Raw genomic sequence first — 12,659 nt, 5'->3', positions numbered from 1 at the left:
GAGGCTCGTATCCAAATAAAGTGCATGCTTTTTCCTTTTCAAAATACACAGAAGTGAGTCGTTGATCCTTTCCTGTTCAGCACATCCAAGTATTTTAGAGGGGGGGGAAGGACAATGGTGGTATGCATCCATTTTTGTAACTGGGGGATCTGAAATGTAGTACAAAATTACTTGTAAGAAGCAGCCTTAAAAGTTTGCCAGATGGGTGTTACCTTTCAGTCAAAAGTTTGGCGATGGGTGTTACCTTTCAATCATAACTTACCTTTAGAAAAAGCATAGTAGTCATAGCCATCCGGCTTCTGATCATTAGGGATTGAGATAACAGAATTAACTTCTTTTGGAAAACCTCTCCAGTATGATGCCACTTTGACCTCCGGCTGTAGTACTCCTGCAAACACAAAACAAATCTCTCTCGAAATTAGGGAGATGATATAAAAGCACTAAAAAGTTTTGGCCCAGTTTGCACGTCATGCTAAGACAGGATTTAGTGCCATGTGCACAAGCAGGAATGTATCCACCTGGAGCACCAGGCTTTGCACTCTCCTCCTCCCACACACCCAGGAGAAGAACACACCAGAATTTCAATTCACCTTAGATTCTTGGCTTGTTGTATCTGCAAACCAGTAATTATGGTTTAAAAGAAACTCTAGTCAATTGCTAAGCAAACTAACCTCAAACCCTGGATTTTTTTTTGTTTTTTTTAGCAAATTAGAGGTTTTTTTAAAACCAAAATTCCTAGTTTGTATGTAATGACAAACCAGGAATCTGCTAAAGCAAAGCGAAATTCTGGTTTATTCCTCCTCCTTTTGGGGGCAGGGGGGGAACGACAGTGAGTGAGTGAGCTTGGAAGTTTGCGCAGATTTATTCCTGCTCATGCATGTAATGGTAAGTTAGACTACAGCATTATGTGTGAACAGGCTTGGCACATAGCCCTAGGAAAAAAAATGTTTAAGTAGCTTAAATATATGTAAAAGAAGCAGAATGGCTGGCGGAAATGCATCTATAGCTGTAGTCGTACACAGGCTGCTTAATTTTGAATTTAATGGAATTTAACAGCCCAACTGCGGGGCTATAATCTAAACAGTCAGAAGTGATAAACCTACCTGTAGGATGATGGCTGATCTGAATGACTGGGTAATGTTTGACTCTGATGCTGCGGGAAATCTGATGTGGTCTCACTGCGCGTTCAAAGCGCCGCCTCCTCTTCCTAATAACAGCTTTTGGTTTATACGCTGGATATTTCACATTCACAACTTTCTTCTTGCACTTCTTTGCTCCTTGTTTGTAGGTATAGCGTTGGACATTACCACCTGTAACAGAAAAATCATATTGACAAAAAGCAACAGCAACAGTTAAGAACGATTGTGATGCTAGTTTTATTATTATTTTGTATCATTATTATTATTCATTAATAACGACAGCCCACTTCTACAATTTGCACTAGCACAGAAATCGGTATGTCCCCATTTCAGTATTTTAAAAGATTTCTTATTTAGCTTTTCAGTGAATGGAATAAGTATACAGCTAGGGCTCAGATTACTCAGATTAATCTTTTGAATAGATAGGGAGAAATACGAATCTGTTAAAAAAACAAAAAACAATTCCATTAGATGGAATTCCAATTCCATTTAAAACCATTTGATCAATTAAATTGCCCTGCTTAATCAGATAGATTTTTTAAAAATACTAATGTTTCTATACCTGCTTATTTGCTTAAACACCATCAAGGCAGTGCATGACAATTTAAACAATAAAACCTTAAGACAGTGAGGGTGCAACCCTCTGTATGTTTAGACAGAAAAAAGGGCTACCAGCATGCCCCAGCCAGCATAGCTAGCTGGGGCATGGGAGTTGTAGGCCTTTTTTCTGACTAAACATGCATAGGATTGCACCTTCACAAACAAGAATATTGTGAGCAGAATCCTATAGGACTGACTCCCGATGGATAGCTTCAGAGTTGGAGCCCTCCATCCATCCGAAGCCCGACTGGCAAGAGCTGGGCAGGGCGGGAGGAACGGCAGAGGCTTTTACAGCCTCGCTGTCCTCCTTTACAATGATTTTGGCTAGATGGGCCTCTGAACAGATCTGGTTATCACGCTGCTGGTGCTTGAGTGGCCTTTGGAGCAAGCTGATCCTCAGCTTCTCCCCTCACCATCCTGCCCACAAGCATGCCCCCCCATTCCTCTCTGTCCTCTTCCCATGGTCAGAGCCACTGTGGAGCGTTCCATGGGTGGGGAGTGTTCCATGGGTGGGGAGTGTTCCATGGGTGGGGAGTGTTCCATGGGTGGGGAGTGTTCCATGGGTGGTGGTGGGGAAATCCATGATTAGATCTCCACCGAGGCTGGAGCCGTTTCCTCCTCCGAGGAGATCCACAGCATCCTGTGGTGCTCCAGGCACTGTCTTGGGGCCACGGGATGGCTCTGTAAGGCTGCAACCCTATACACCCGTACCTGGGAGTAATTCCCATTGAATTCAGTGAGATTTACTTCCGAGTAGGCACACAGAATTGAGCTGTAAAAAGAGTAAAACATTAAAACTGTGTAATTTAAAAGGCTTCATGCATAATCTAAAAAAATGCTTTCCCTTCAAAACCATTGGTTTTGCTCATGCAAATTCAGGCAAATTTAACTGACTGAAAAGCATATGTCTTCATTGACACTTTTCTTAATTCTACCAAGTGATAGTACTAGATATAATGTAATGCCAGCAAGCAATCCAAGATGCATAATGCAATATGAATCAAAGAAATAATTTAGTTACATTGGTGAATAGTCAATATTTATATTCTTTTAACTAAGTATTCAGGGAACACGAAACCTACCTTTTTTGAAGAAATATACAGATTCTGGCCTGTTCCTATGGCTACCCACAGAGAGAGCTGCTGTAATTCTCCCGTTCAGTCCTCCAAATCCTTTTATAATTGGCTTGGGATAGTCAGCATCCATTTTATCATTGGTGAAGCGCCAGTACTGAGAATCCTGAGGATTAAAATGGGTGAAGTCATAAAACATATATTGCATTAGGCACTACTACAGATTAGTCCAGTCATGTGGAAATATAATATCAGGCTGATTTCAATATAATATTTTTCTTCTGTGGAGGAATACACGAGGAAAAAATCACATGGAAAAAACCTTTAAGACACAGAACAGTCACACAAAATGCCAGTAGACTCCAGGATATGTCTTTTCACATCTACACATGCATTTTTTACTGCTTTGATTAATTGCCCTTTCATCAAAGATCATGACTTGAAGCGACAAACACAATTATAAAAGGCAATACAAATTCATTTAAATTAACATAAATTAGAAATAAAATGATATTAAAACCAAAGTGAACTTAAAAAAGATGATGTTTAGGCTTAAAAAGGTAAGGTGTCCCCAACCAGTCGTGTCCGACTCTAGGGTGCGGTGCTCATCCCCGTTTCTAAGCCGAAGAGCCAGCGCTGTCCGAAGACGCTTCCGTGTCCATGTGGCCGGCATGACTGAACACCGAGGTGCACGGAACGCTGTTACCTTTCCCGCCGAGGCGATACCTATTTATCTACTTGCAATTTCTTGCTTTCGAACTGCTGGGTTGGCAGAAGCTGGGACTGAAGATGGGAGCTCCCTCCGTCACGCAGCACTCGGGTCTCGAACTGCTGACCTGCCGACCTTCCAGTCTGCAGTTCAGCGTCTTAACCACTAAGCCACCGCGGCCCCTAGCATGTTTAGGCTTGGGGGGCTGTTAAAAACCAGAAGGTCTTCACTGTGTCTGGAACTCAGATGCCAGGAGGGTCTAGCGTGCTCCCTGTGCAGAATGCCTCACAGGGAAGAAGCTGCTCGCTGCTCCATGTGCTGATAAGCCATGCCTCTTTTCAGAGTGATGCTTGGGGCAAGGTATCAGACCTTGACTTACGAGCACACCTTGGAGGAAACATATATGGAAATTCTCCCATAAAATACAGGTTTCTGTTCCTGCATATAGCCATCCCTACAGACGGGCTTCTCTGTTGCCAAGTGTCATCACAAGAGGATGCTTTAGAGAGGAGAAGGATCAGGTGGAAACTCTGCTTCTCTCTTTCCTCCAAAACTATCCCCAAGCTGCTTCCCCCCCCCCGCCCAGTATTCTGAACCCATGTTTACTTACCTGAGTCTAAAACCCCATGGGGAGAATTTTAGGGGGCTGAGGGGGAATGATTGTCAAGTGAAGGGTTGAGCACCCTGTCCACTTTCTTTTTTCTGCCTCAAAATTGCCCCCCCCCCCAGCAATTTGCCATGGAGAAGGGGCCCACCTGGGTATTGTTATGAGGCTGCATTGTAACATCTAGTTTAGCCTTTCACGTCTTTGATTCTGCATTGTAACATCTAGTTTAGCCTTTCACGTCTTTGATTCTGCATTGTAACATCTAGTTTAGCCTTTCACGTCTTTGATTCTCACACCGAGCCAGCTGAGGATACAGGGTCTACAGCTGAGGGAAAGATGCATATGCCGTTTACACCCCTCACTATGCACAGAAGGTACTGTGTGATATGGACACCCAGGCCCAATTTCCCTTGTATATCACTGTTGCAATGTCTGCACCTAAACCTCTCCAGTGTGTAGAGGATCATCAGCCAAGTGAGAGTGTGAATGAGCTCGAGGTAATGGGACATTTTCATTATGTGCAACTGTGATGAATACAAGTGGGAGAGCAAGAGCTTTTCTTTTTAACTGAAGCCAAAGACCTTAGTTTACTGTAATTTGGAAATCTACACATTCTGCAAGATGCATAGATTATACAAATTGAATGTACTACTAATGTTTGATTAGTTGATGCTCTATAAATCAAATCAGATTTATTAATTTTATTTATTAGACACACCACTTGGTGTCACACATGAACTCACTTGACATGATGCCACCCACATAATATTAAGTACTTCTCTAAAAGTGATGTAATAGTAGAGTAGGGGGTGGAATAAGATTTATGGAGTACTGGCAAATGCCAGATGGGGAAGGATTTCATGTGAGACACAGGAGTTGTTCAGAGGAGTTGTTCACAGTTGTTCAGAGGAGAATTACTTCTTCTGTAAGATCCTCCCAGAGCATTTATCCCCTACTGAGGTTTGGGTAGGTTTTTAACTTTATCCATAAGAATGATGGATAGATTAAAACACAAACACAATTCTGGGATTTAATCAGGGGAGGATAGGAGGTATCTGGCATTTGCCGAAAGAGTTACTTGGTGACACTGGGAGTGTTCACACACCACTGGTTCACTATGAATAGTGCACGCAGCTAGTTAGCATGTTACTAACTAACTAGTTAGCTAGTTACCCTTCATATGACTGGAGAAAACAAACCACAAATGGAAAGCTTTGCATGGCATCTGAACCAGGGGCACTTGGTTTGTTTCCAAGCAAGCCAGGTTCGTAAGCCAGGAATAAACCAGGTTTTGTTCTTGGCTTACAAATCCTGGCTTGTTAGGGAGCAACAAACTGGGAGCACCTGGTTCAGACATCACACGAAGTATCCCATTTCTAGCTTAAGAACATAACAGCCATGCCAGATCGGACCAAGGGTCCATCTAGTCCACCATTCTGTTCACACAGTGGCCACCCACTGCCCACGGGAAACCCACAAGCAGGACATGAGTGCAACAGCACCCTCTCGCCCAAGTTCCCCAGGAATTGGTGTGCATAGGCATACTCCCTCTGATACTGGAGGTAGCATATAGCCATCAGGGCTAGCAGCCACTGATAGCCTTCTCCTCCATGAATTTGTACAATCCCCTTCTAAAGCATTCCAAATCGGTGGCCATGACTACATCTTGTGGAAGTGATTTCCATAGTTTAACTATGCCCTGTCTGAAGAAGTACTTCCTTATTTATTTATTTATTTATTTATTATTAAATTTATTAATCGCCCATCTGGCTGGTCACCCAGCCACTCTGGGCGATGTACAACATACAATAAAAACAGTTTAAAACAATAAAATTCTACAATAAAAACGTTTTCTAAAATACCCTAACCCACCCCAAATGCTTGCCTGAACAACCACATTTTTAATGCACGACGGAAGCTCATTAAAGAGGGGGCATGACGGAGTTCCCTAGGGAGGGAGTTCCACAGAGTGGGGGCCACCACAGAAAAGGCCCTTTCCCTCGTCCCCACCAGTCCTGGCTGATGGGACAGAGAGAAGGCCATCCGAGGCTGATCTTGTTAAGCGGCCTGTCTAGCGCTGCTGGAGGCGCTCCTTAAGATAGGCTGGGCCGGAACCATATAGGGTTTTAAAGGTCAAAACCAACACCTTGAATTTGGCCCGGAAAACAACTGGTAACCAGTGCAACTCCTTCAGCACTGGAGTGATGTGATCTCGCCGGCGGCTGCCTTTAATCAGGCGAGCCGCCACGTTCTGTACCAGCTGCAGTTTCCGAACCGTCTTCAAGGGTAACCCCACGTAGAGCGCATTACAGTAGTCTAAACGAGAGGAGACCAGGGCATGTACTACCGATGGTAGCAGATGGTCGGGAAGGAAGGGGCGCAGCCGCCGTATCAGATGGAGTTGATACAGCACTGTCCGGCTCACAGCTGACACCTGAGCCTCCATGGACAGCTGGGAGTCCAAAGTGACCCCCAGGCTGCAGACCTGGTCTTTCAAGGGTAGCCGTACCCCATTCAACACCAGGTCAACATCCCCCAGCCTCCTCTTGTCTCCCACCAAAAGTACCTTGGTCTTGTCAGGGTTGAGCTTCAGCCTATTCCTCCCCATCCAGCCACTCACCGTCTCCAGACATTTGGACAGGGATTCTACGGCCAACCTTGGTGAAGATTTAAACGAGAGGTAGAGCTGCGTGTCATCCGCATATTGATGACACTGCACCCCAAACCTCCTGATGATAGCCCCCAGCGGCTTCACATAGATGTTAAATAGCATCGGGGAGAGGATGGAACCCTGTGGCACCCCACAAGTAAGTGGCCACGGGTCCGAAACCTCCCCTCCCAGTGCTACCCTCTGGTACCTGCCGGAGAGGAAGGACCGGAACCACCGCAATACGGTGTCCCCAATGCCCAACCCCTCCAGGCGGTCCAGGAGGATATCATGGTCAATGGTATCGAAAGCCGCTGAGAGGTCGAGGAGAACAAGGAAGGAGCTGAGCATTCACCCCTATCCAGAGCCCTCCTCATATCATCTACCAAGGCGACCAAGGCCGTTTCTGTCCCATGCCCAGGCCTGAAGCCCGACTGAAATGGGTCTAGATAATCAGTTTCTTCCAAGTGTGCCTTCAACTGCACCGCCACCACCCGCTCAATCACCTTGCCCCAAAATGGCAGATTTGAGACTGGGCGAAAGTTGTTCAAAACTTGAGGATCCAAGGAGGGCTTCTTTAAGAGCGGTCTTATCACTGCCTCCTTGAGGGCTGATGGCATCACTCCCTCCTCAAGGGAGGCGTTCACCACCGCCTTGATCCCCTCACCCAGTCTCTCTCTGCAGCTCATAATGAGCCAATTATGATTCCTTTTACCTGTCCTGAATCTCCCACCAATCAGCTTCATAGGATGACCCTGGGTTCTAGTATTTTGAGAGAGGGAGAAAAATGTCTCCCTATCCACTTTCTCCACACCATGCATAATTTTGTACACCTCTATCATGTCCGACCTTTATTTGCCTCTATTCTAAGGTAAACAATGCCAGCTGTTGTAACCTTTCCCCATAGGGGAGTTAATCCAGCACCTTCATTTTAGTTGCCCTTTTCTACACTTTTTCCAACTCTATAATGTCCTTTCTTAGGTGCAGTGACCAGAACTGTACACAGTATTTTGAATGTGGTCACATCATAGATTTGTATAAGGGGAGTATGATCTTGGCAGTTCTATTTTCAATTCCTTTCCTTATGCCTAACATGGAATTTGCCTTTTTCACAGCAACCACATACTACGTCAACATTTTCATCAAACTGTCCACCACAACCCCAAGATCTCTTTCTTGGCCAGTCACTACTAACTCAGATCGCATCAGCTTATACTTATTTATTTATTTATTCATTCATTCATTCATTCATTCAATCCCTTTGTATACCACCCAATAGCCAAAGTTACTTGAAGTTGGGAGTTTTTATCCAATAGTGCATCACTTTACACTTGCTTACACTGAACCGCATTTGCCATTTTGATGCCCATTCTCCCAGTTTGGAGAGATCCTGGCTTTTGGAGCTCCTCACAATCACTTTTTGTTTTAACCACCCTAAATAATGTGATGTTATCAGCAACTTCGGCCACTTCACTTCTCACTCCTAACTCCAGATCATTTATGAATAAGTTGAAAAACATTGGTCCCAATACCAATACCTGTGGGACCCCACTGTTTACATCCCTCCATAGGGTGAATTTACTATTTATTCCTATGCTCTGCTTTCTATTCTTTAACCATTTACTGATCCATAACAGGACCCCTCCTCTTATTCCATGACTGCTAAATTTGCTCAAGAGTTTTTGGTGTGGGGCTTTGTCAAAAGCCATTTGGAAGTCCAAGTAAACATGGGCTGGATCTACACTTACCACCTTTTTTTGCTTCCAGTGAGGTTCCACCACCCGTCTTTCACACTACGCAGTAGCCACCTCGAATTGGAACCAGAATTTCCCACTTCTGTGCTCCTGCTTTCAGTACCCTAATATCCCGGTATTTCCCCTTAATGTCCTCTGATCTTCCGCCTTCGCTACCATATCCAGTCGTAGTCCCCTCCCCTGCCTGTCCATATACTTCGAAGCTTCGAAGATCATGCCTGAATTAGAAAAAAAAAACATCGTGGAGAAGCCCCAATTCTGCGAGGATAACACCTTAATTTTTTAAAAAAAACATCCTGAGCGGGGGATAGGAGGGGGTAAAACTTAGTCTCATTTGAAGGGATAGAACAACCCCCTCCCTACTCAGTGCAGGAAGCCTGATTCCCAGGCAGTCTCCCATCCAAACACTAACCGGGACTGACCCCGCTTAGCTTCTGAGATCAGACAAGCGTGTGCACATCCAGCCCTTTGCTTGTGGCTGAGGAAATGGGGGCTACTGAGGAAGCTATGCGATCAGTAGCTGGAAGAAGACATGGGGCCGTCGAGAGCTGTGATTGGACAGGAGGGAAATACAAACACTGCTGCATATGGACAGGCAGGGGAGGGGACTACGACTGGATACGGTAGCGAAGGCAGAAAATCAGCACATTAAGGGGAAATACTAGGATAGTAGGGTATTGAAAGCGGGAGCACAGAAGTGGGAAATTCCAGTTCCAATTCGAGGCGGCTACTGCGTAGTGTGAAAGGCGGGCGGTGAAACCTCATTGGAAGCGAAAAAAGGCGGTAAGTGTAGATCCAGCCCTAGAGAATGTCTCTTCCTGTCCTGACATTTTGGGTGAATCCAAGCTGATGTTGTTGTTTTAAAGGGAGCTGGCTACGCATCTAATCCATATCTGTCCCCCACAATTCTATCCACTGTGAAAGAAACACTATGAGTTCAGGACAAATAAGTGTGATTATGTAGATTGTCACATCTCTTTTTCTCTCTGATAAAAGAGATGTGACAATCTACATAATCACACTTATTTGTCCTGAACTCCTGGCTGCATGAAGTTTCACTGTTAGCTAATGGTGTTTCTTTCACACCATCAAGGTTTTTGATCCATTCTGGCCTCCTGTCCACCTGCACTGCAGAAGGAGGCAACATCAGATGATGTCAACACGAAGCACTTCCTTTTAAGGAACAGTTTGTTTTAGCATGCTAGCACTGAGTCAGGAATACAGGAAGCTCTCAACTAGAGCTGTGCACAAATGGTCTTGCAAAATTCTCCACCCTATTTGTGGGCAGAGAAATTGGGGGGACAATTTCACCTAATTTCTTCAGTGGGAGGAGAAATCCTTAACGGTTTCTCACAGGCAGGGCTCACCATTGGTAGGGATTATAGCACAGCTTCTTTAGGGTTTTTTTGTTGTTGCTGCTGCCACTACAAACAGAACTAACTGTGTTGGCAGGCTGGGCCCATTTTCCATACACCACAATGTGGGTGTGAGGGGGCAGTGTTGTGTCTAGCTCCAGGGAAGAGATAGAGCTAGTGCTGTGCCAAAAACTGTCCTCCAATTTCCTGGAAGTTTTCTTCCCTCATGAAAGAGGCTCCAGGTTTTTTTTTGCCTTGTTCTCATGGTGTTCTATAGTTTCTTTTTAATTTCTTTTGGTGGTGTTTCTAAGCTTACCTAATCACTGGAAGGCAGTGTTTTCTTTCTAGTACGCATATAAAGCCCTCTTTCTAGTACGCATATAAATAAAGCCCTCTGGAAGGAGTTTCCTCATAATGTCTTCCCCTGGGCTATAATTGAAGTGTGGGCAGCCAAGGAGGCTACAGGCTGCTGGAGAGATGGATTCTGCGGAGAAGCCCCGATTCTGCGAGGATAACGCCTTAATTTAAAAAAACCCATCCTGAGCAGGGGATAGGAGGAGATAAAACTTCGTCTCATTTGAAGGGACAGAACAACCCCCTGCTCAATGCAGGAAGCCTGATTCCCAGGCGGTCTCCCATCCAACTACTGACTGGGGCTGACCCCGCTTAGCATCCGAGATCAGACAAGCGCGCGCAGGAAAACAGCAGGAAAACAGCACAGCGCTTGAGTGTGAGCCGAGCTCGCGCATTCGATGAAGCACTGCAACGGGGAAAATGGGTGAGTGTGAATAATCACGTTTTAATATGAGAGCGTTTAACCCAATGGGACGCCGAATTCATTGTGATGGCGGGCGCAATGTAGATCGGCCCAATGTCTACTGGATCACCCCTGTCCAGATGTTTGAGACTATATATTATAGTCTCAAAGAACTCTAAAAGGTTAAAGAGTCAGGACTTACCTTTGCAGAAGCCATATTGATTCTTTTTCAGCAGAGTTTGTCCTTCTATATGCTTACTAATTTTATCTTCAATAATGCTTTCAACCAATTTACCTGGAACTTTCCTGGATCCCCCCTTGATCCCTTTTAAAAAATTGGTGTCACATTGGCCATTCTCCAATCCTCTGGTACAGAGGCTGATCTTAGGGACAGGTTACATCCTCTCATATGAAGGGCTATGTATGTGTGCGCAAAGTGGGAACAAAATAAGCTGTATGCACCAGCACTCTGCTTATTCGCACTGAAACAAGCTGACCAGTAATTACCATTATGTGTAAACACACCCACTGTATTTGGGCCAGCTTCTGCAGCATGGCAGAAAATATGTACTGCTCTCTCTAGGACCCAGGTGCAGAGCCCCTCCTCCCCACCAGCCCTTGCCCTGAGCAAAATTTAGCTCTTACTGAAGCCAAGCATAGACACTGCAGGAAAGAGGGCCTTTGACCCCAGTGGCTGGTTTGTTTGTTTTTAAAGGCTGGATATTTACAATAAAATACGTATGATTTGGCAATCAAATTTTGACCCACCCAAGCTGCTGCCAGCATAATTTACTTATGAGATTTGGTGGGGTGGTGGGAAGGGATAATTCTAAATCCTGGCAAAACATACTGAGAACATGAGGAAGGATAGGATGATAGAAGCAGAAGATATGGTGATGAAATCCTACCTCGAATTCACAATTAAATTTAGGACTTAAGTGAACATACCTCCTGAAATATTAATATACACTTTATTTTTATTTATATCCCAATTTTCCTCCAAGAAGCTCAAGATGGCATGTATGGTTCTGCCCATCCCCACTTATTTATCCTGTCAACAACCCAGTGCGTAGATTAAGCTGAGACAAGTCCTGGTTTAACACCTCTATATCACACAAGCTCTGACATTTGGCTTAACCAAAAAACCCTCTCAATTAGGGCCAAAGCAGACATTACTTTTAATCTGCATCTAGCAACTACGTCTATTTTTATTTTTACTCTAGAGCCGGAAAGGGGGCCTGATCTGGATCTTCAATGCCCCCTTCTCCCCCTTCCCAATGCCAGGGCCCTGTAAAAAGGGTGATGGCGGGGGGAGACATAGCTTCTAGATACAGATTTACAGTAATGTCTGTTTTGCCATCAAATTACACATGTAAAAGTTACCTGTGCAGGACTCTTAAATTTAACCTGGTTACACCTCCACAAGCAGGGCCAAACCAATGGCATAATGCATTTGCCACAAAGGTGGCAAAGTCTGAGGGATTACTGAAAGCAACATACCATTTCAGATATGCGCCCCACTCCTCTGGACTGTTGCAATGAATCCTGGGAAATGCATCTTGGATTGTGTGTTGCAGCAAAATATCTTGGGCCGGCCCTTGGTTCTTTCCTAAGAGCCTCCTTGTTATATCTTGGTATAATGAGTTCAGGTTGCTGGCATTTCAGGGGTCACTTCTGCTTTTGACACTATTTAAAATTCCAGCTGAGCAATAGGAAATGTTTAATATGAGGTGTGGTAGAGTGTTCTGGTGTTTCCTGGAAGACACTCCCGTTCTTCAAACTGTTTCCATATTAATTTTCAAGACAGATGTTTTTACCAGGTGCCCGAACTCTGTGGTGGTTTCTCTCATTCAGAAATATTAATGGTGTGCACCAAAAACGATTTTGTCATTCTGACTGAGAGTTGAGTTTATAAGTGAAGCTTGCTAAAGTATTCAGTTTAAGGCTGCAGTATTTAGTTGATAAATGAGTTAGATCAATCAAAAGGCTTTACAGTCATTGACTAAAAAAGTGTTCCC

General features: G+C 44.5%; 1 protein-coding gene across 1 annotated transcript in view; it reads right to left on the bottom strand.

Annotated features, from left to right (window-relative positions):
- PRG4 (proteoglycan 4) overlaps positions 1-12,659 on the bottom strand; it is a 75,589-nt gene that overhangs the window by 2,886 nt on the left and 60,044 nt on the right. Inside the window, exons 15-17 of the mRNA XM_084851619.1 lie at positions 2,822-2,978; positions 1,104-1,310; positions 263-388 (exon numbers count right to left, since the gene is read on the bottom strand). Of these exons, the coding sequence (XP_084707745.1) occupies positions 263-388; positions 1,104-1,310; positions 2,822-2,978 (490 nt within the window). The remainder of the gene's footprint in view (positions 1-262; positions 389-1,103; positions 1,311-2,821; positions 2,979-12,659) is intronic.

The sequence above is a fragment of the Heloderma suspectum genome, chromosome 4 (genome assembly GCF_057233095.1).
Source record: "Heloderma suspectum isolate Gila_16-S chromosome 4, 16-S_ref, whole genome shotgun sequence".
Classification (NCBI taxonomy): Eukaryota; Metazoa; Chordata; class Lepidosauria; order Squamata; family Helodermatidae; genus Heloderma; species Heloderma suspectum.
Note: the sequence above shows the minus strand (reverse complement) of the source record. Positions and strands in the feature narration are given on the sequence as shown.